The sequence below is a fragment of the Melitaea cinxia genome, chromosome 8 (genome assembly GCF_905220565.1).
Source record: "Melitaea cinxia chromosome 8, ilMelCinx1.1, whole genome shotgun sequence".
NCBI classification, from domain to species: Eukaryota; Metazoa; Arthropoda; class Insecta; order Lepidoptera; family Nymphalidae; genus Melitaea; species Melitaea cinxia.
In genome coordinates this window covers 988739-1009795 of record NC_059401.1, presented here as the reverse complement: position 1 = coordinate 1009795, position 21057 = coordinate 988739, and the positions used below count along the sequence as shown (strand labels likewise).

At 34.1% G+C, this 21057-nt stretch overlaps 1 protein-coding gene across 1 annotated transcript; it reads left to right on the top strand.

Moving 5' to 3' along the window:
• The first annotated feature begins 830 nt into the window (after positions 1–830).
• On the top strand, positions 831–20077 carry LOC123655498 (nematocyst expressed protein 4-like). Its single transcript, XM_045591275.1, has 6 exons — positions 831–860; positions 11866–11987; positions 12857–12980; positions 16076–16198; positions 16556–16810; positions 19688–20077. Exons 1-6 carry the CDS (start codon positions 840–842, stop codon positions 19994–19996), a joined length of 954 nt encoding a protein of 317 aa, XP_045447231.1. The 5' UTR covers positions 831–839; the 3' UTR covers positions 19997–20077.
• The last annotated feature ends 980 nt before the right edge of the window (positions 20078–21057 follow it).

Here is a 21057-nt window from a genome sequence, read left to right as displayed (position 1 = left end):
GTCGTAGTGTATTGTAAGAAATAAATTAGATTATAAGGTTAATGCTGAGTTGCACGAAAAGAAATTAAAATTTAAGTAGTGATAAATCTACTTAAATTTTAATTTTGTTTCGTGCTACTCGGCGTAAGTCTCTCTTAGTATCAATTTTTTTTAAACAAATCAAATCAAGAATCTCTTTATTGAATTAGACCTTACTTTTGAATTTTCAGTACTATGACCGCTATGAAAATACAGTACAATCCGTCCGTATACAAGAAAAACAAATGTGGATAAAACCATGCTTTCAAACCTAATGCGACAGAGATTAATAGTTCCATGGTAAAGACACGGTCCCGACGAGTGCCGGCTCCGGCAAACAACTTGTCATAAAGGGTATAAAACAATTTTACACAACATATTAAATACTACTAAAAATTCAATACTCGATAATGATTAAAAACGAATGATTCTATTAATTAATTTTAAAGTGTTGCTATAAAGATTATAAAATTACATAATTATCTTCTAATATTGAAGGTCCTGTGTACTTATGTATTTGTAATAGAAAATCACAAAAAAAAGTATGTGACTGGCTGGAAATAAAAATTAATAAAAAAAGTAAGAAAAAAAATCAACGGTTCTATTTCGTCTTTGCAATCATTTATGTGAAAGATGCGAGATGGCTTACTACTTGTCGTTATGAGAATTGTTAGTTGAAAAATGGCCAATTTTTCAGGATTTCAGGGATACTAACCAACCCTTTGGACGCATTAAAAATAAATAGTACTAAAATCAGTGAAAGGTCCGCACGAAAGGTATATAAGGGGCCAGCACTCGCGCAGCGCCTCCGACTCGACGACATGACGGCGTTAGTGAGATTGGTACGTTTTTATTGTTTTAAATTTTGATATATATTTTAAATATTAAATATTGAAAAATGGGACAGTTAAAATTTTTTTTTTTTTTGTTAAAATTTCCACCATAAAAGTCAATGTATTTTATGAATGATTTAATAGCAAAACTTCTTAAAAAAGGCTCTATGCATATTCGAATTACTATTTTGTTTTCTTAGACCATTTTTTTTATCATTTTAATACCATACTTTTAGCTTATCTTTGCGTTAACAATTATTATATACATTTTTTTAATTCTGTTATTGCCTTATTATTAATATTAGATATAAATCATAAATTGTGTGTGTCTGTGTGTGTACAAGTGAAGTAATTCCACCACGGGTGATAATATCTCATTTAAGTGATAGTGTAACAATTTAAACGTCTGTGATAACGCAAGTGTACCGTGCTAGATATTGTGCAACCGCATTATTAGATCGAATAGCGTCAAGTGGTAAAACTATTTATATAATTTCCCTATTTTCCCTTGCCTATTTTATTTCATGTTTCTTGGTTTAACATGTGATTAGTGATTTTTAAAATGTAGATATTTTTTTTATTATTAATTGAAGGATTTGGACAATTTGTATTTGTATATAATACTATCGGCTTCATTTGTTATTATAAACACTGGGTAACAATCGTGATAGGGATATTATTCGTCATTCAGTGGTGGATTAAGCTTCTTTCTCCTGTATGGAAAAAGAGGCCTTTGCTCAGCAGGGGAATGTTACAGACTGAATCAATAATTATTAGTTCAAATAGAGTCTCTATCTATCTATTGGCCTTAGTCCGTCTGTTGCAGACGATTTAGACAGTGTCAGACACTATGTCGCCTAGGACACTCTTCAGGAAAACGTAGAGTTGCCTAAGCTCTGCGTCACCCTCTCGACCTCACTGGTTAGACCCACAGGAACGATAAGTCGATACGTGTGGAGCCAGTTCGGCTGCAGGAGTTCGCATTTAAAATGCCGTTCATGCCTCTAATGCATGGTATCAGCTTGACGGAAACTCGATTAGGTCGAATAGAGTCTAGTGATATAAATAAGTATTCATTATTATTCGACGTCGTTATCGCGACGGTCATAACACTGAATTATGGCGGCACTGGCGGTCGTGGGTTCGATCTCCACAGATACCTTGGCATACCTTTGTATTGGTCATATAGATGTTTGCCGCAGTCTGGGCGTTTGTGCTAGTGTATTGTATGTGTTCCCGGACCATCGACATAGGACTAAAACCTAAGAAGTCAATCCTATATTTTTGGTTTTTGGTTTCCCGCTATATTGTTTTACGCTTTGTTTGTATGTGTACTCTTTATTGAACACCATACACAAAAAGATAACGTGAATTTTGGCTTTTAATAGCTTGAATTTAAAAGTTTAATTATTTGACTTACCTGTTGACATAGTGCGTAGTGACTGCTTCTAAGGAGTCTGAGTTAAAATATTAAACTTCAAATTTACCTAGTTTTACTTTACCCTCTCTAAAGGATTATATTGAACGGGTCGAATGTTATATTATACAAACGAGTAGATGTTAACCTTTTTCCTAAACCCATTTAATTTTGTTTTAAAATTTAAAAAAAACGAGTGTGCTTTATACCACACGACTGAAGTAACACTTCTTTTGTTGCACATACAGTAATATGCGAAACATAACCCTCTCTCTTTCTATCTTTAGTAAGTTATATCTTCCTCTCACTTTCCGTTCCCCTGGCCCGTTTACCACCGCTTATTTACCAGGTTACTCCCCAATTCGTGTGTAGAGAAGTTTTACTTCAATTAAAAAAAAAGTCTATAAAACTTTTAAAGTATCGAAACGACACAATAATTAAAACTGCCAACGCAAGGTGATCTTGTTTGAGCAAATAATTCAATAAACTTTTCTGTAACGACAAAAAGTTTCAGAATAGCATTCAATTTATCAAACGAATATAGACTCTAATTTAATTCACTAAGGTTCGTTTTAGAATAGAGAAATAAAAATTGTGCTCGCCCAGGGTAGCTAAGACCAGGTTGTTTCGAGGTCCACTCACTGTCGCTTACCTTTATAAAAGTGACGGGTACTTAGTAAAATGGTAATAAAAAATACAAAAAGCATAAAATTAATTTAGAATTCATACATTACAATCGTCAGTAATAATTAAAAGTCAGGGTCACCCATATAAAATGTAGAGTAGTCTTGATAGAGTCATGAAACACAGATTGTTAAAGGCTCAGATTCCTATTCCGTATTTAAAATATTTGTTGTGATAACAACCAGGAACTACAGTCTATTGTGCTTTCCGAGATGGGGAAGACCCAAACAAATATTTATTATAGAATATATTGCATTGCATTGCAAGAAACAAGTTTCGGAAATGGACCGATGATATCATGGATTGGTACCCAAGGGATGGAAAACGGACAAGAAGACGGCAAGATCTCAGATGGGTAGATGACATCGAATCCTTGACAGGGACTACATGGCAGAGAAAGGCCATAGATAGGAAAATATGGAAGGGAATGGAGGAGGTCTATGTCAGGAGACACACTGGGGATTGAGAACGGCTACCGAAGACATTGCATTGAGTCAGATCATACAAAAAATATCCTGCTCAAAATCTAAAGCATTCCATCTGGGGCAGTATTTCAATATTACAGATCACAGCTTAATAATTCGATAATTAAGTAGTGTTGTATTCCTATGGTGAGTAAGGTGGCCAGAGCTCCTGTGGAGGTTCAAGGGTAGGATCAGCAACGCGTTTGCGGATGGATAGGCTACGGTAAACACTAGCCATCAGGATGTGTGCCGCCCTAGTTGTAAAAACGTAGTATACATATAAGCGATTGCTGAATATTCAGATTGTGCATTAATCAAATATCTGAAAATATTTGTAATTTTGTAACTAGCCGGGTTCAATGACACGACCGTACACCGTAACTAATAGTTGTGCTATTATTTCGTTGAGAAACATGCACTTCGGAATGTAACCTTATTTTTTAGTTTTATTATTTCGTCAAACTATTTCTACACGTGACTTCATTTGCGTGATTTTTAATATTTTAGTAAATTTTTTTTCGGTCACTCTTATTTGGTACTACGAGTATAGTTTGAGTAATTGTTGGGTATTTTTTTATTTATGTTCAAATATAAATTATTTTAAAATGGGTAGCTATATTCGGCATATTATAATAATATATAATAATATTAATAATAATGTATATAATATATAATTACATCTACATATATAAAAATTTCGTGTCACGATGTATGTTAGCGATAAACTCCGAAACTACTGAACCAATTTTTATCAAATTTTGTAAGCATCTGTAGTTTGAACCAACTTAGGAGATAGGGTAGTTTTTTATCTCAATTATATTAATTATATATCTAAATATTTGTTATTGCCATTTAAATATTTATTATACGACTTTTGTGTGTATTTATCGGTTAATTCTACAAAATCCTAATAGATGGCGGTTTAGCATCTAATTTGCACAGATATAGATGCCGGTAGATGGCGCCGTATATCAAAAGAATTAATAAAAAATTGATTCAAGCCATTATCTGTGGCTGGGTCATCTAGTATATACATATTATATTTGGTATATGATTTCTAAAATTAAAAGTTTTATTTATTATTTATCAAACTTTATTTACTTAATGATAATTAAATGTTACTTATTTGTCAATTAATTATTTGAGCAGGATTTTTTCTATCCACGTCTAATACATAATTTATTTATAAAATAGATTATATATATATATATATATATGTTGCAGTCAAAACTCTTAACCAGTCAAAAGCACTATTGACTAGCAAAATCAGTCAGAAGTACTTTTGACCGTTTGCTTTAGTCAATAATACTTTTGACTAAAATAACAGTTAAAAGTACTTTTGCCCAATGGAGCTGGTTAAAAGTACTTTTGACTAAATGATTCCGTCAAAAGTGGTTTTGACTGGTTGTATCAGTCAAAACTCTTAAAAAGTTAAGGTGGTCGATAAAAATAACGACGAACGCACATATAAACTTTTATATTACTCATTATTAGTGGAGAACGTGCTGATATTAGAACAAAAATGAGTGACTACGAAAATAAAGAAGGCTTTTTGCAAAGAATTTTAGCGATGGTAGATATGAAAGATAGTCATTTCAATGTGATGACAAAAGAAAAATTTGAAAAGTTTGCAATGGATGTGGAAGACGCGAAATTTAATGAAAAGGAAACACCATTACTGCACACTGAAATGAACAGCCGCTGCCAAGTCGATCTAATTGACATGCAGTCGCAAGAAGATCGCGGGCATAAATTTATTATGGTTTATCAGGATCATTTGATTAAATTTATTCACATCTAACGAGTTAATAGTGCTTTTGACTGACGCATTTTTGCAGTTAAAACTATTTTTGACGGAGAGCGTCAGTCAAAATTATTTTTAACCGCGAATTTGCAGTCAAAAGTACTAATAACCAATAATTTTCAGTCAAAACCACTTTTGACCAACTTGTCCAGTCAAAAGTACTTTTGACTGATTTCGCTAGTCAATAGTACTTTTGACTGGTTAAGAGTTCTGACTGCAACATATATATATATATATATATATATATATATATATATATATATATATATATATATATATATATATATAAACAACATTATCGTACGTATGTACAAATAAGTCACAACCCAATAAAACTTCGTCTGTCAGTTGCGTGAGTCGCATTACCCATTAGTTTTGGATACACGGTGGCTCAACCGAAAATAAATAGTGCATTACTGACAGAGTAGACTTACGTCCTTGTACCGCAAAATGCTACACAAACGTATTTATTTATGTACTTTCTACTGTATATAAAACTTTATTTAGTTTTACACCACATTTTCTAAGTTGGTTGATTATTTTATGATATCGCTTTGTTAATTTAATACTTTATTTACTTAAGTTAATTAACCGTTCTGGTCTAGTGGTGGGTGTGCGCAAAACATCGATAGTTTCCGGATTTGATTTCCGATCTGGATAAATATTTGTATTTGAACAAATATTCCTTTCCAGTTCGGATGTCTGTCTTTGTAGGTGTCCCCGCCATGCCTCGGAGAGCGCGTTAAGCCGTCGGTCTCGTTTGTTATTGTACATACACCTGATAGCGATCATTACTCATAGTAGGGAATATAACCGCCGACCCGCATTGGAGCAGCGTCGTGGATTAAGCTCTGATCCTTTTCCTAGATGGAGAAAGATGCCTATGCCCAGCAGTGGGATATTACAGGCTGAATCGTGATCGACAAATGTCTTTTGGGGTAACTATTGATGCATATCTTTGTAGGTTTCGCATTATTGATGAAAATAACGGTAACTATTTTAAAATACCTATTTCAAATGTCATTACGTATGCTGTTTACTTGTACCACTTGATCTTAGAAAGATTTTTCTAGCAGCATTAGAAATATTATTATAGGTTGGGATGAAACCACAATCTAACGGTTTGTAAAGCAGTAATAATTAAAAACACAAGTGAACCCAAATAAACCATCTATACAAATAAATAAAATTGGACAGGCACCTGTTTGTAATATTATAATAACCGCTTTTTACTAAATGCATATTGATGTATACACGGTACATATACCAAAATAACATTTTTTAGAATTTTTGTCTGTCTGTCTACCGGTCTGTTTGTTTGTTCCAGCTAATCTCTGAAACAGCTGGACCGATTTTGATGAGACGTTCACTGGCAGATAGCTGATGTAATAAGGAGTAACTTCGGCTACTTTTTTTAGATTATTTTAATATAACTGCGAACTGAACAATAACTTTTTTGCTAAATTCCACGCGGAAAAAATCGCGGGTGCAGCCAATTTAATTATAAATGTATACAGTAATTATTATAATATTACGTTTTAATGTACCTTACATTGCCATGTAAATACCGACGAGACACGTGCCACCTTTCCCTGCGACTCACGCGACTCGTAACACGTTCACGTTATCCTTGATTCGGAATCAAGTTTAACTCATTGCTTTATTATACGGATGTAATGTACACATATATTATGTACATATTCAGTTAACTAACTTTATAGATTGTGTTGATTATTTAAAATATCTTCAAATTAAAGTTAACCTTTAATACAAGTTGTAGTTTTTTACTATGCCGTGTCCTATACCCAAAGGTTGCCTTAGAAGATATCGCTAGCGATAGCCTTTGCATACCGTTTTTTATTTGTAATATTTAATTTTTTTATTTGTACGAAAAATTAATAAATAATAATTATTATTACTACTAGTAACACATCCTGCAACAATGTATAATGTTAATATAGAGCTACCATCGATTCGAAAGATAGTTTCTGCTGAGTAAAAATGGCTATGAAGTCATTGGTTACTCACTTTAAATTTTTCAATGTATATACTAACATGAAAAGTAGCCCGCTGGTTTTCCTTCATTAAATTTTTAATATAATTGTAAATATTTGTTAGTCACACGCTGTGGCCTGTGTTTTCACACGCGTTAATTTAAAGAAAAGTAGCCTTGGATTCGATAAATGGGCTCTCCAACACAAAAAGAATTTATCAATTCGTTCTTCCTGAGATTAGCGGGATAACAAACTTTTCAGCTTTATAATATTAATATAGATTACTATCCCAAAATATAAGTCTTAAAATAATACTATACAGCTTACAAAATATATGTATATAATAAACTCTAATAGTCCTTGAAATTGGCATATTCATGATAAACAAACAAAACCCGATATAAAATAGTTATTCCAAAACAATTACTAGTGATGTTATATCTCAAGAATGCACTGAGTGTAACCAGTTCCGAGGTGGGTGTTACGGGCTGGTTGTAATTCCACACCGCCCCGCACTACCGGTAATATGAAACTAGGGGTCTAGTAGGGCCTACATTCATTACGAATAAGGAAGGGATCGATTGGTAATATTAGTAACTCGTTGAAATACAGTAATTGTTTTATTTTAATTTTATCGTACATCACAATGATATAATTAAAAACTTTTAAGAATGTTACCGCTAGTGTGGTACCCCCAGAATGTTACGCATTATGGTTAATTAGCCATTTATTCCTGATAACTTAACTAAAAGAAGAAAAATTCAAATGCAAAGCAGTTAAAGTAAATGTTGTGTTTTCTAAATTATTTCAGTTACCTAATTTTTTTGTTTTTATTCTTTCAATTTTTTTTACAAAGGATTATAAACTAAAAAAAAAAAAAACGAAATTGTCCAGCCGTTTTCTAGCTTTTCGCATGACAAAACACTTAGCTATTCGTTAAAATTTATATAAATACTTCAAATGTATATAATGATGCACTTCGATACCATCTATACCAATATTTCATATGAGAAATTAGTTACTTGATCCGTTTAGGCTAAATCAACCAAGCAAAAAAGATTTTTGGAGACTGATTCGGTATGTAGATATTCCACTGGTATAGCCCTCTTTTTCCGATATAAATGTAATCAATTAGGCAGTGTCAGTAGAATTACGACCTGTTTTTCAATATATTATTAATTTTTTTAAATGTCATAAATGTCCCGTACTGGACACTTTCGTGGTCACCGGCATCGGGCGGCGCCGTGGCCTCTAACGAGACTACTTTCCGATCTGACGCCCTTTGCGAGAATTATTTTACGAATTATATCACAAACAAAGAGCTTTGTCATTGCATGCAGATTAAAAATAAAAATAAAATAGATATGTTTTGATTACTTCCGTGTTAATTACCTTTTGCGGATTCTTGTTGTATTGACATTAGGCACAGATAAAAAATAACAAAATAATATAATTTTTTTGAAATATAAACTTTGAAAAAATCTAGATAGTTATTTAGCTTTATTTTGCTTACCGTATTATCGAAAAATAATATACATTTTTTTTAAATATCTATATATATTATTAAATAACTAAATATATATTATATATTATATATTTCTTGAAATATCATGTAACCGTATACTATATGACACGTAAAACTAATAAGTATGTTTATTGAAAAAAAAAATGTAGCTATACCAGTCGGCTGTTACCTTATAGCAAGCATTAAGTTGCTTACTTTAGGAACAGACGATCGTCAACCTACCTCAAAACTTTTGTCTGGGTGGACTGATTTCGATGATTTCCTTTTACTAATCAAAATATGGTACTTTTCACGTGGTCCCATTTAAATTTAATCGAGATGTGACAGGTACTTTTCGAGTTACATCTAATAATGCGTATTTACTTGACTATTTTTTCGTCGACCTACGTTGTACACCTCATGACTTTTTACTGTGTATACCGACTTTGATAATTTTTATTTAATTCGAAGGCTCATGTTTGTGTTGTATTTCTATTTAAATTTGATCAAGATCTGATAATTGCTTTTTGAATAATCTTTCATAACACGTATTTACATTACTATTTTTTATCTAATTACCATCACTCGTCGATCAATTGAAGTCGGTTTTTTTTCGTTCGCGCGCAATTAATTACATTTAGAATCATTTAAGAAGCTTTTAATATTTAAATATCACGATAATTGTTTTAAGACATAAGCTCCAGTCGAGCGTCAGAGCTGAAACACACTGAATTTTATTTCTCTGTTTATGATTATAGGTAACCTCAAACCTCGTTTGATTTTAGATTTCGACTTCGTAAATATGCTAAAATACGCTTTAGCCTGTAATATTCCACTGCTGGGCATAGGCCCCTTTCCCCCTTTAGGAAAAGGATCATAATCCACCACGCTTCTTCAATACGGGTTAGCGGATATATTCCCTATTATGAATGACGATCGCTATCAGGTGTACATGATAACAACCGGGACTGACGGCTTAACGTGCTCTCCGAAGAACGGTAGAGGACCCACAAGCACTGCACAAACACCCAGACCACGGCAAACATTTGTATGGCCAATACTAACGTTTGTCACGTACGTGAATATAACCTGCAATCGACAGCTCCGTTGCCACAAACCAGTGCTGTGACCGTTGCGCCAACGTGTCGTCTACGCTAAAATAACCGGGGAGAAACTAACAATCTCTTTTAAAATTTAAGAAATTTCATCCTTTCTAGAGTAACCGTGCCGAATAACGTGGTAAAAAGTAGGTGTCCTAACTTCTAATATGAACTTAAATCGTGTTTAGTTCCATTTTATAATCAGTAGTTTATCAGCAGACACAGACAAACAGATAGACCAAAAGAAAAAATAAATACATATGGTTCATGTACATATATGTATAGTTTCAGTCGCTGTAGCAGTTACAGAGTATATTTTAAAAAAGATTTTGAAAATATCTTTAAAATTTTATACTGCGTCTGTTACAGCTATGTTTAAAAATGTTAATAAAATAGCAATACCTATACTAAACTAATTAATTTTAGACCACTAAAAACCAAGGTCACAATGTAACCGCACGAAATATATTAATCGGTATTATTTATAGCGAATATAAAGTAATTGTCCACTTCTGTCGTAAACTGTGTTCACTGTGCGTGCAAATTTCCCAACCTTAAGCAACGAGGTATTCGTAGATTCAGTTGAGCGTAGTCAAGGAAACGAAAGTTTAAAACACTTCTATTCATTACATATATTCTTTGACTAATTCTATATCTAATATATAAAATTCTCGTGTCGCAGTGTTAGTAGTTAAACTCCTCCGAAACGGCTTGACGCATTCTCATCAAATTTTGTGTGCATATCGGGTAGGTCTGAGAATCGAACAACATCTATTTTTCATATCCCTAAGTTATGGAGGAGGGGGGGGGGGGTTCGAGGGTTAATAAAATATAAAATTTTGCTATTTTTCATTCCCCTAAGTTATAGGGCGGGAGGAGGGATTGAGTAGGTTGATAAAATATACGGCAAAACTACGTTTGCGGGGTCGGCTAGTATTATATATAAAATTCTCGTGTCACAATGTTAGTTACATTGTGACACGGTATAGGCTATACCGATTTTTATGAAATTTTGTGTGCATATCCGGCATATCTGAGAATCGACCAACATCTGTTTTTCATACCCCTAAGTTATAATAAGGGGGAATTAAGGGGGTTACTAACATATATGGCAAAACAACGTTTGTGGGGTCAGCTAGTATTACTATATATGAATTATTATACATTAAATTGATATAAAATCAAAAATTACCTTATTCAATTAAGGGGTCATTCAATTATTACGTAAGCACAATTTCACTAATTTTTAACCCTCTCCCTAAATTGCCACAAAACAGATGTTTAATGTTTAAAATGTTTAAAATTATTGTATTGTATTAAAAAATTTATATTAAGTTCTTAATTTCAATAATTTGTTACGATTCTTTTTTTGTTAATATTTTTAAAATATAATTTTAATGTAGTCTTATAAATTTAATTTTATTTATGTTCTTCAATAAAGAATCATTATTATTATTTAGTCTTCTGCCGACACGGACGCTGAGGTCATTATTATTTTGGTGTAAAATTACATTTTATTAAATAATTGTTATTTATAATATATTTTACTCCCATTTGTACAGTCCTTGTGGGAGCACTTTAAGCCGTCGGTCCCGGTTGTTATTATGACAAACAGTTTTTAAACTATCCCTAATAAGGCGTATTCAAATTGTTATTTTATTGTCGGTGTAAAGTGAAGCCGATATTTATTTTCTGTTTGAGAAGAAACACAATTATTAAAAACAATAGAAATACAATAGTACAACAACACAGTAACATGTATTAAAGAGATAAAAAACGAGTGTGCTTGACCACACGATTGAAGTAAAACTTCTTTACTGGTCCCTACAGTAATATACGAAACGTAACTCTCTTTTTTTTCTTCACTAATTTTATATCTCTCCCCCAACTTCCGCACGCCTCGCCCGATCACACTTTTCTTAACTCTCCCGTCACGCATTCACCAGCTTACTACCGAAGTCAAGTGTGCGTAAGGAACTTTCACTTCAACAATTACTAATATTAAAAACAAATCTTATGGTTTATGCTACATGTCTTGATATTTCAGGCTATTCTGGCGTTATGCGCGTGCGCTCACGCCCAGTACGCAGAGGAGCGAGCGCCGCGCTACATCGCTTCAGAGCCTAAAGTCGCTTCTACGCCTGTGCCTATACTTAAACAAATTAACAGGTAAATATATGCAACAAAAAATTATCAATCATCTTATAGCTATCTTGAATCACAATTTAAAGATAATAATAATTGTGTTTGCTCGCAAACGAAAAAAACCGACTTCAATTACATCGACAAGTAATACGACGTATACGTCACTACGATTTTTGGGGTCGGGGAGGGTTTTCCTCGATTTCTTTGGGATTTCATCATCAGATCCTGGTTTCCATATCATGGTATTACCCTTGGTATATCTCCTTTCCAACAAAAAAAGAATCATCAAAATCGGTTCATAAACGACGAAGTTACCCCGAACATACATTAAAAAAATATACATATACGGTCGAATTGAGTAACATCCTCCTTTTCTGAAGCCGGTTAAAGGAGGGTTAAGTTTTTAATATATTTCGGTCAATATCGACATACGGGAATTACAGCATTTGTCTAAATAAAACTCCTGAAATTTTGGCTACGTTGCAGATGTCAGGCGTTTGACTGTTGACTATGGTCGTCGAAGTGTCGGGAATTTCAAAATGACAATATCAGTAACTTCCGTACACGTAAATGAATATGGATTGAGCTCAAATCCTTCTCCTAAATGGAGATAGAGGCCTATGCCCAGCAGTGGGATAATACAGGCTAAATCCTAATACTGCGAAAGCTTCACACCTATCCGTGCATCCGGTAGTCCGGAGCATTTTTTATAAATATACGTACATATGTAACAGTCGCTTGTTACCTAAATCACAGACTTGAAGTTACTTTCAGGAACAGATGACCGTGTGTGTACATAAAAAGGACAAGTCCTGAGAAACTCAGACAATTACCACTCTGTTCTGAAAAGTATTTAATGTAATTGTAAAACATTATACTATCTTATATTCCAGGCACAACGAGGACGGATCCTACACATACGGCTATGAGGCCGCGGACGGGTCCTTCAAAATTGAAACCAAGTCACCAACAGGAGAAGTCAAGGGGAAATACGGATACAAAGATGATACTGGAAAGGTACGTTTTATTTTATTTTATTTAGGAAACAAACTGTACAATAATACAAAGAAAAAAAAAATCTTATAAAACTGATACATAAACCAATAAAGTTTCCAATACTAAACAATTCATTAATAAGCTAAAAAGCACACATTAATAAGAAATAATCGATACACACAGAAATATAAATAATTCAAACAGTAGTAAATTGAATAATTAGGTAAACATGTACGAATAGAAACATTTCATACAATCATCAATTAAATAATAAATAATTAAAAGATAACAAATTCAGATATATACAACATTAAAAATTAATCATACCAACTATAATACAATTATAATTAAATTAATTTATAACAAAATCAAACTAACCTAGTAGAAATTCATGAATTATGTAAATAATTAATGATAAATTAAAAATTAAAAATTTATTGCATATCGTAATTCGCTCCTTAAAGAAATCCGTGAGAAAGAAAGAGATCCGTGATGAAAACATTGATTGTACATTTTACATGCTCTAAAAGTAAAATTATTCTGCGTATATTTGGTCCTAGTTCTAGGCACATAAAATAGGGACTGATTACGTGTATTTATTTAAATATTTTTGACGTGACAACGTCTAATAAATCGATGAACGCCGACTGCATGCATGAAATGAATGATGCTAATTGTACACTTGCGTTCGCTCGTGATTTAATACGAGTCCTGAGTGTAGCGAGGGATTTAAGTTCACCCAAGACTAAGACAGCTTTATCACCGAGGAAAATACTCTACTTTTCGTACCATTTGCGAAAAAATTAACACAATAATAATATGAGATAAGCATTTATTCAAAATAATGACAATTAAAAGTAAAAGTTAACATTCGAAACATTGTTTTTTTTTTATATCACTAGTCGGCAAACAAGCGTAGGCTCACTTGATGGTAAGCGATTACCGTAGCTTATAGACGTCTGCAACACCAGAAGCATCGCAAGCGCGTTGCCGATCCAATCCCCAATCCCCCCAGGAGCTCTGGTCACCTTACTCACCAACAGGAACACAATACTGCTTGAACGCAGTATTATTTAGCTGTGATCTTCTGTAAGGTCGAGGTACTACCCCAGTCGGGCTGCTCCATATTTTGAGCAGGAAATTCCTGCTGTGCCCTACCTCAGTTAAAAACATTGTCGTGGATAAATAATCAAAATAGACAAGAAGTACTGATTGTGAAATTGATAGGCCTTTCGCACTTCTCCACGTTGAAAATTATTCATAAGTTTTTAAATAATTTTCCTTGGATTTTGTTGGAAGGAAATTATTTATAATTGCGTCAGCATTTGCACTAATGGAATCCGACAATTCACTCACTGTCGCTTTGATTTAACAGCGTAACGTATTTTTAGAACATTAACTTATTTATAATAATAGTAGTGTTTGCTCGCAAACGAAAAAAAAACCGACTTCAATTACATCGACGAGTAATACAACGTAGATCGACGAAAAAATAGTCAACTAACTACGCGTTACCAAAGATTACTCAAAAAGTAGTTATCAGATCTTAATAAAATTTATATGTGACCACATGACAAACATCAGCTTTCGATGAAATTGAAAATTATTAAAATCGGTACATCCAGTAAAAAGTTTTTGCGTATTTTCAAGAATTTCCCTCGATTTCTCTAGGATCCTATCATCAGATCCTGGTTTCCTTATCATAGTACTAAACTAGGGATATCTCCTTTCCAACAAAAAAAGAATTATCAAAATCGGTACATCTAGTAGAAAGTTATGCGGTTATAATACAACGTAGGTCGACGAAAAAAGCGTCAAGTAAAAACGCATTATTAGATATAACTCGAAAAGTAGTTGTTAGATCTCAAATTATTTAAATGGGACCAATTGACACGCACCACCTTTCGATTAAAAAAAATTGTCGAAATCGGTCCACACGGTCAAAAGTTCTGATGTAACATACATAAAAAATAAATAAATACAGTCGAATTGAGAACCTCCTCCTTTTTTGGAAGTCGGTTAAAAAATAAATTAAAGTAAACTTAACGTTTATGTATTTGAAGAAAACAAAAACTCGGCAAATTCCTAGACTAATATTTTTCTGTCAGAAAAGCAAAGGCATCAAGCTCATACGGCCTCGTCGGTTTTCGTAATTTTATTTAATAATCATAACTGCATAAGCGTCTTCGGTGCGACAAAGCCAGTACTGCGGTCACCAACCCGCCTGCCCAGCGTGGTGACTGTGGGCAGGGCACATGAGTTCACGTTATTTTTGGCGTGAACTTGTGGAGGCCTGTGTCCAGCAGTGGACTGTATAGGCTGTAATGATGAACTGCATAATAAATGCGTATTCCTTTTTCAAAAAGATGTATAATGCTTTATATACAAACTCAATGGTGTAAACACAGATGTAGCTCAGTATAAATTTCGGTAAGTATTCCAAATTTAAATCACATTCTCCCCCTAGAGGATGAATGAAATTCAGTGCAATTTTCTTTCCCTGTTTTTAACAGATTAAAAATGACTATTGTTATGTTCGTTTTTTGTGGCATGAAATGTCACTTTTTGAGCAAGTGGTACGAAAAGTATATTATTTGGTACCTTTTTGAATACCAATACACCAAACAAATGTACAAATTTGAGCCAATTGTTGTCTAAGGATTGTTGTATAAGGACTCGAACAAATTTTGTTGAAGGTCTTGCATTTTTCGTGCTACAAATGCTACAAATTTATTGTAATTGCCTTCCAATTAGAACATACTCTGAAAAATTATACCTCTAAGGCGTTAAAGGGGTTGAAGTAATGTATGTATATGATATGTGTGTATGATCAATGTATATGTCATACAAACCGGGCGGTTTGACAGTGTGATGGATTAAAAATGAATTTTAGCACTATGGATTAAAAATTAATAAATATGCAGATCAAAATTAATGGACAATTAGTAGGATTGAAAGTTTCAATGAAAAATTTTTAGATGAAAAATCAAATTTTAGTTCCAGATTCAAAGTGATTGCTCCAGTAATTGGAACTTACTGGAGCAATCACTAAAACCGTTAACCGATCGGGCGTAATAAGCATTTTAATTATAATGTAATAATGTAACATTTTCCAGGTGCGTGTAATCGAGTATGGAGCCAACAAGTACGGCTTCCAGCCAGCTGGAGAGGGCATCACAGTCGCACCCCCCACTCTCGTCGACGAGTCCACTCGTGACGAAGGCCTGCGACCTAACAAGGTAACGTCTCCAAATTTGTTGATAATTTGCCAGTGGTGAAAAAAACATGAGATCCAACAAAGTAACGACTCTAAATTTGTCAAAATTTAACAAAAAATATTCCTTTACATTTTTAGAAAGTGTTTTTTTTTTAATTTTATGTATTAATAATTACGATTATTATACGATTATTATCTTCGAATTTACAAGTTTAAAATGAAAAAAATAGACCTATGAAATGCTTATCTAAATGTTATGAAAATGAATAATAAGGATGAAATCTAAGAACACAAAAAATTACCACAAAATACCTAGGACTCCAAATCATATTCAACTGTCCATAGATAATATATATTACCTGTTATCAAATTTTTCCAGAACGGCGGACGTTCTCAATACCGCGAGCCCCAGAACGTAGACTACGACTACGAGGAGCCCGCCCCCGCCCCCGCACCCCGCCCCGCTCCCCGCGCCCAGCAACAATACAGACCAGCCCCTCAGCCCCAGCAACAATACAGGCCAGCCCCTCAGCCCCAGCAACAGTACCGATCGAACCCTCAGCTCCAGCAAGAGTACAGACCTGCCCCACAACAACAGTACAGGCCCGCTCAACAGTCGCCCACTCCACCTAAGGTATTTTAGTTTTTCTACGATGTATTTACTGTTTACTATTTTTTTTTTATACGACTAGATCGCCAAAGCGTACGGTCAATCTCATGGTAAGTAACATCCCACTGCTGGGCATAATCCTCTTTCTCCACGTAGGAGAAGGATTTTTAAAACCGTAGCCTGCAACACCCGAAGCATCACAAGCGCGTTGCCGAGCTTACCTCCCATCATCTCCAGTAGCTTTAAACCATCTGGTCTATTTGGTCTATTAACATTATCTTATTTAGTCTATTTCACTTATTTTAACTGACATCAAAAAAAGGAGTAGCTTCTCAATTTGACATTATTTTTATATCTATCATAACTTTTTACTGGGTGTTTTGATGTTTTTTGAATTTACGCCTTAAGAATCGATTTTCACATAAGGTCCCCGGTATGAAAAAAATATGAAGAGTAAAATCTACTGATCGGATGATCTCGTTACGTTTCTCGTAACGCCATCTATCGCATAAAGTCTAAAGGCGTAACGACGTTTTCTAATAACGCCATCTTGTCGTAGCGTATCATCGATAGATGGCGTTATTTGATTTGTTTATTTACCGTTTGATATGGTATTAATCTTTATCTTTGACTAGTAACGGCCGAACCCAATATTCAATCTAAAGATAGAGATAGGTAGTTATCATCGACTGCTAATAACTAGCTATCTATCCTTTGTAGTTGTCCCAATAATTCGCATAGGGGACTACTATCTCCAGTTAGCTGTAGATAGACCGGCTACCTGAGCTCTTCCTTACATTCCAGTATACGCAGCGTCACAGACGGCCTCAGTTATGTTACACAGATGTTTTGTAGTATTTAAATTTGTCATACAAATTTTATTCATATTAAAGTAATCTTGTTTTATAAAAATATGGACAAATTAATTTTTACACAGACTTTTTAATTTATAATAAATGATATTATTTTAATATGGAATGCATGGTAAATCTAGTAACGGAACGTTTTAACACGACACGAAAAGACGCTACGACGCCATTACGCTTTATTGAATCGTTGTTTCGTTTGAATTTGTATAATTTTTTTACAAATCAAAATTCAAATTATACAAATCATTGCAAATTATAGGTACAATCATTCACCAAATTGTTTGTTTTATTCACAAGATGAGTAAAGTAAGTATTATTTCACAAGAAACATATTATTTTTATTCAATTAATTGTTGCAAAAGAGCAATATCACTTGAACTGCTACTTGAACTTGAGTCTGCCATTATTTTTCACTCGAAATTAATTTTATTTTAAACAATGAAAATACTTTTTCAATTAATAAATCTTAGTTATCCCCCGAAAACTATAGATCGGATATTGTTGTTACTAAAGATAACCAACGTTACTGACAGATAGAACTCTATTATTATTGGGACGCTTACACTGTCATTTTCATACGAACTGTTATCTCTGGTAAGCTATCCTCCCTCTCGTCGATAGACAGCTTTGAAGGATAAGATTGCCTATCGTCGACAAGTTTATTGGGTCAGTAAAATGAATGATAGATAGATATTTCTGTCTCTAGTAGGACATAACCAGAGATAGATTGAATATTGGGTTCGGCCGTAAGCCTTTTTGTGCCTATTTAGACCGTCGATCTGAAGGGGTAAACTCCAGTCGTGCGTCGGAGCTGACACACATTTATATATATTCTAAAGCTAGTGCTTTTCATGTAGTTTCAATGCCATTCAAATTTGAGCGACATCTAACGAGTAGTTTTTTGAACTATCACTAATAACGCGCATTGTTTTATAAACCGTCCGTTTTATGTTTTTTTTTTTTTACATAAAAAAATTTCGATTTACATGACGTTTAGTAAACCTTCTTGGATATCTTGTCTAATGTGTTTTTAGTAACTTAAGTTTACTAATTACTTAGTCTCTAGTAGTAAGGTTTTAGTAATTTAATTCATTTTTAATTTACGATATCATTAGAGAAAATAAAACAACAACATATCGACGTACTTATTATTGTAATAATGTGTAATTTAATAGTATTTGATGAAATTGCTAATTTTAAATTAAGCGTGTGAACGGATTCGGTCAACCAAAACTATCTCCAGTTTGATTCAATCTTTGATAACTCATTACCATCATCATCACTGCAGCCTATCGCAGTCCACTATATACATAGGCCTCCACAAGTTCGCGCCAAAAATGGCGTGAACTCATGTCTGTTGCCCATAGTCACCACGCTGGGCAGGCGGGTTGGTGTAGGTAGTTAGTAGTAGTTAGGTGGCGCGACCCCATCTCGCCCCACCCAGGCGGACGACTGCTCACACGTGGTGGTTTTTAGTCAGTAGGAATCTGACATAACCCTCTGGCGCCCCCGCGCTGGAGGGTATCCATGACGGATTTTCCCCACGTGAAAAAAAAAGGTAGTTGGTAGTTGGTGATCCCTGAGGGTAATACCTCATAACATTATTTAAATAACAAACCATTAAAAATTATATGTCTGATTATTTAATCGAATTTGATAATATTTACATTAAATAAGCGAAATTTTTTCAAATTCTGCTTGCCTTACTCCTCTTAAAACCAGTTTACATAAAATAAATAAGAAACAAGCAGACTTTTTGAAGTAAAACTTCTTTACGCACGCTTGAGCTGAGGAGTAAGCTGGTGAATGTGTGACGAGAGCGTTACGAAAAGTGTGAACGGATGACGCGAACGGAGAGAAAGAAAGAGAGAGGTGCGAGCACACATTTTCTTTCTCTTTCTGTCATAGCCAGTTACATTTCGTATATCTAAGAAACAGTGCAGAAGTTTTACTTCAGTCGTGTGGTCTCAAGTAGATTCGTTTTTTTTTTTTTCATTTATTATTACTGTTTAAATATAAATAATTTTTCCAGCCGGCATTCTTCGCGGGAGCAGCTCCAGCGCCAGCACCAGTCGAAAACAACTTCTTCAACCCCGAACCCCAAGCAAGACGATACAACCAGATACCCAAACAAGACTTCAGGCCCGCGCCCCAACCTCAACAATTCTCCCCCAAACACACCCAAGTCGACTTCAACCAAGGTTTCAACGCCCCTCAGCCCAATTTCCACCAAAACCAAAAGAGTAAGCCGTTCTCGATGCTCGACGAACTCCTAAAGGAGTATTCCCTCCCACAAGGTGGCGCCGCGCCCCTTCACGACATCACGTTTGGATCGTACTAGTCGATCGTATTATTCGAATAATCGATTACATTTTTGTAAATATGTAGTGTATTTTTTAATTAAACGAATTTTTTTAAATTATTTCCTCGTTTCCTTTTTTATTTTTCTTAAGCTTAACAAATATCTGGTATTTATTTAAAAAATAATAATAATATGAGTAAAGTACAAAAATAAATGTACATAAAATAATAATAATAAATAAATGATAAATATCATGTATTATACACACACTGTTGTCTGTCTGATAAATATACTTATAAATAATAGATATATAAATAAATATTTATATTAAACACAGACTCGGGGTGGGAATCGAACACACAACCCTCGGAGCAGAAAGCAGGGTCACTACAAACTGCGCCAACGGGCTAGTAGTAGTAAATTTGTAAGTTCCTGAGTCTCGAAAAGCATTTCGTTGGTATGATTGAGTGAGCGCGGTGTCGGGCGGCGCTTAAACACCAACTCGATTCCCGCTCGGAATGGATATTTGTGTTTCTACAAATAATTATTACTGCTCTGGCTGTTAGTCCTTGTGGGTCTCCCCACCGTACTTCGGAGAGCACGTTAAGCCGTCGGTCCCGGTTGTTATCATGTACACCTGATAGCGATCGTTACTCAAAGTAGGGAATATGGATATATTATTGATTGGTGGATACCAACTGGCATTGGAGCAGCGTGGTGGATTAAGCTCTGATCCTTCTCCACATGGAGAAAGAGGCCTATGCCCAGCAGTGGGATATTACAGGCTGAAGCGTATTATTGAGATAGTTCGGACGTTTTTGAAGTTAAATCGACTAAAGTATAAGTAAAATATATGCACTATATGAACATATGCATATTTATTACATGTAACATATTTACGTAAATAAGTACCAATCATCTACTTCTTCTTCAGGTTAAAATGGCTTTCAATAGTGCCAAATGATAGCAATCAGTTTCTACAAATTTATGACTAAAATTACATAATATTCAAAATACTTTATCATCATCATCTTCGTTTTAACCGACTTCCAAAAATGGAGGAGGTTAAAACGACTAGGAGGAGTTATTCGATTGTATTT

Bases quoted from the DNA above. Each gene is read 5' to 3' on its own strand.
- LOC123655498 (XM_045591275.1), top strand. From the start codon at position 840: ATGACGGCGTTAGTGAGATTG. The intron at 16,199-16,555 runs GTAACGTCTCCA...AAATTTTTCCAG, and splicing joins AAGGCCTGCGACCTAACAAG to AACGGCGGACGTTCTCAATA. The intron at 16,811-19,687 runs GTATTTTAGTTT...TAATTTTTCCAG, and splicing joins AGTCGCCCACTCCACCTAAG to CCGGCATTCTTCGCGGGAGC.